This window comes from Macrobrachium nipponense, chromosome 47 (genome assembly GCF_015104395.2).
Source record: "Macrobrachium nipponense isolate FS-2020 chromosome 47, ASM1510439v2, whole genome shotgun sequence".
Classification (NCBI taxonomy): domain Eukaryota; kingdom Metazoa; phylum Arthropoda; class Malacostraca; order Decapoda; family Palaemonidae; genus Macrobrachium; species Macrobrachium nipponense.
Window position 1 is genome coordinate 10113889 of NC_087222.1, and position 2500 is coordinate 10116388.

At 38.7% G+C, this 2500-nt stretch overlaps 1 protein-coding gene across 1 annotated transcript in view; it reads right to left on the reverse strand.

Moving 5' to 3' along the window:
• LOC135204521 (uncharacterized) overlaps positions 1 to 1688 on the reverse strand; it is a 3056-nt gene extending 1368 nt beyond the window's left edge. The window contains exons 1-3 of the mRNA XM_064234689.1: positions 1500 to 1688; positions 879 to 1077; positions 129 to 347 (exon numbers count right to left, since the gene is read on the reverse strand). Of these exons, the coding sequence (XP_064090759.1) occupies positions 129 to 347; positions 879 to 1077; positions 1500 to 1688 (607 nt within the window). The remainder of the gene's footprint in view (positions 1 to 128; positions 348 to 878; positions 1078 to 1499) is intronic.
• Between the last annotated feature and the right edge of the window lie 812 nt (positions 1689 to 2500).

Below are 2500 nucleotides of genomic sequence, written 5' to 3' on the forward strand. Positions count from 1 at the left end.
GAAGGAAGAGGAGGAAGAAGAAGGAAGAAAAGGAATAAGAACAGTTTCTTTCGTGACGGTTGACTTTTGATGCTACCGTTACCACCATCACCACCACTACTACTACTACTCCTACTACTACTACTCACCTTTTTCTAAGCGAACCCATAAATGAGTGGTGCCTCCTCCCCCTTCTTCTTCCCTGGTTGTTGGAAACAAAGTCCTGTTGATAACCTGGGCGGCGCGAGGAGCAGACCTCATGTAGTAGACGAATCTCAGTAATTCCTTTGGTGGAGTCGCGAGAGAAAAGAGCCTCAACCTCCTCAGGACCTCCAAGTCTTCGGATCCGTCATCCTTAATGTCCAGTTCTGTTGGATGAAATGAATGAGAGGAATTTTTTAGATATATTATTATTATTATTATTATTAATTATTATTATTATTATTATATCTACAACACAAAACAATAATAATAACTATATAGAAAAGAGCAATATAACTAGACTGTTGCTTTATTTTTGTTATATATATATATATATATACTATATATATATATATATAATATATATATATATATATATAATATATATATATATATATATATATATATATATATTATTATTAGTAACAGAGAGAAAAGAACCGCACATGCCGATGTATTTACCATAACTCTTTAAAATCTCATTCCAGAAGAAACAGGCAGTTTGGTAACATTGCTACTTCCTTTCATTTCTTCTTCTGAGTTTTTTTTTACATCTTGAATAACTCATGAGGAGGTCATTATCAAAGATGAAAAACAAAAGAAGCAAATAATGAATAAAAAAGCTAAAGGTTTTCTATTTCAGGCTTGAAGGTTTTATGCTTTACAATTAAGGGAGTAAAGGTTGAGGAAGTTCCTACTTACGTAATTATCCACTGGAGGCAAAACCTGGTCCTCCTCCCCTCCTCCTCCTCCTCCTCCTCCTCCCCCTCCTTTCCTGTCCTGGAAGTTGTGCCAGTCACTTAGATACATCAAAAGCTCAACCGCTGTACAAATGTTGTTATCAGCAGTAGACTTCAGAGTCTGAATAATGAGGTTGTGGGATGTTTTCTTCGCTCGCTGTTATTGAAGATTGAAAAGTCCAATTTAATCCCGTTTTAGGCCTCAGTTTAGGCAGCAAGGACGGTAGGACATAAAGGCTCTTGGGTTCTGGAATGTTACTTCTTTCCGTCCTTCAGAGAAGTTTTTTTTTCTCATCTGTGACACAAGTGATTCCAAAACCTTACTCGTCCAGTCTGGTTTCAATACATGGGTCCAAAAGAGCATCATGTCCTCTATAAAACTCCATCATGTCCTTCATCGTCATCATCATCATCATCACCAAAGACTCTGAAATAATACATAGAGTTCATGTATCTCCTCTATTGTATCATACAGCACATCTCTCTCAGTACTGTAAAGTATTCCTTGGTATGAAGAAAAATCACTTTCTCTGAATCTCATAAATACTGTCTTGGATCACTTTCATCCCAGGATCCTACCGAAAGCAGGACGGACCCCAAAACAGTGTTTCCTCCTTGTGTCCTTTTTACTTGATGTGACGATGTCATCGCAGATGCTGCCTGCAGCTGCAAACTCTGCTGCTCACTTCTGTGTCTGTGGGCAGTAGACATTGACAATGATTTTCCTTGATGCTTCTTTGTTTTCTTTATGGAGAAATAGGACGACATGATGGCATCAAAGTTCTGAAACGTACTTCAGGTAACGTTTTGCCTAATCTCCTCTTCAAAGCTTCTCACATCTGCCACGGAATATTCATATTTTTTTTCCCTCAAGGTAATGTTTCAGACACCATTTTCTGTACAGTGCATCAAATTTCTCCAGCGATTCCTCAGAGATTCCTGTCTTGTGGGAGATTCTCTTGATCTTGTGCCTTCTCATCTGTAAGTAGACTGTGTCTTGGTGCTCATTTCTTCATCTGGACACTCCAATGTAAAGGAGAACCGAACAAGATGAAATACAGTGGGGTTTGCAGGATGGTTCTAGTGTCAGCATTCAGTTCTTCTATTTTCTGAAGCAGCTCCTCTTTCATTTGCTCCTTGTTGGGGTGATATTATCTTTCACCAGGTGGCCAATGAGCTTTTCTGCAAGCAATTTCATATCCTCTTCCTGAAGACCCGAAACTTTGGAGGTTGATTCTGGAACGTTGGCCATTGTTCACAATATTTTTCTAGTCTCTCGGTATTTCCCTGGCCATGTTGTGACAACAAACTTCATCTTATTTGAATTCAGTTTTTAAAAAATCTTGAAAGAGTTTTCATTGAATTCTCATTGGCCTCATTATAGCCATCACACAAGACCAAACACTTTGAACCCAGGACTACCGATTTGACAAGGTCAAAGGGAAATCTAGCAACAGTGTTTGGAAGTGAGCTTTTAAGGTAGTCATCAAAGTTGTCGTGGTCATGATTCCTGAACTGCATACAGAGCAGAAATGGGAAGGAAGAGAGTTCTGGCACATCCATCGTCTTCTTGCACCATT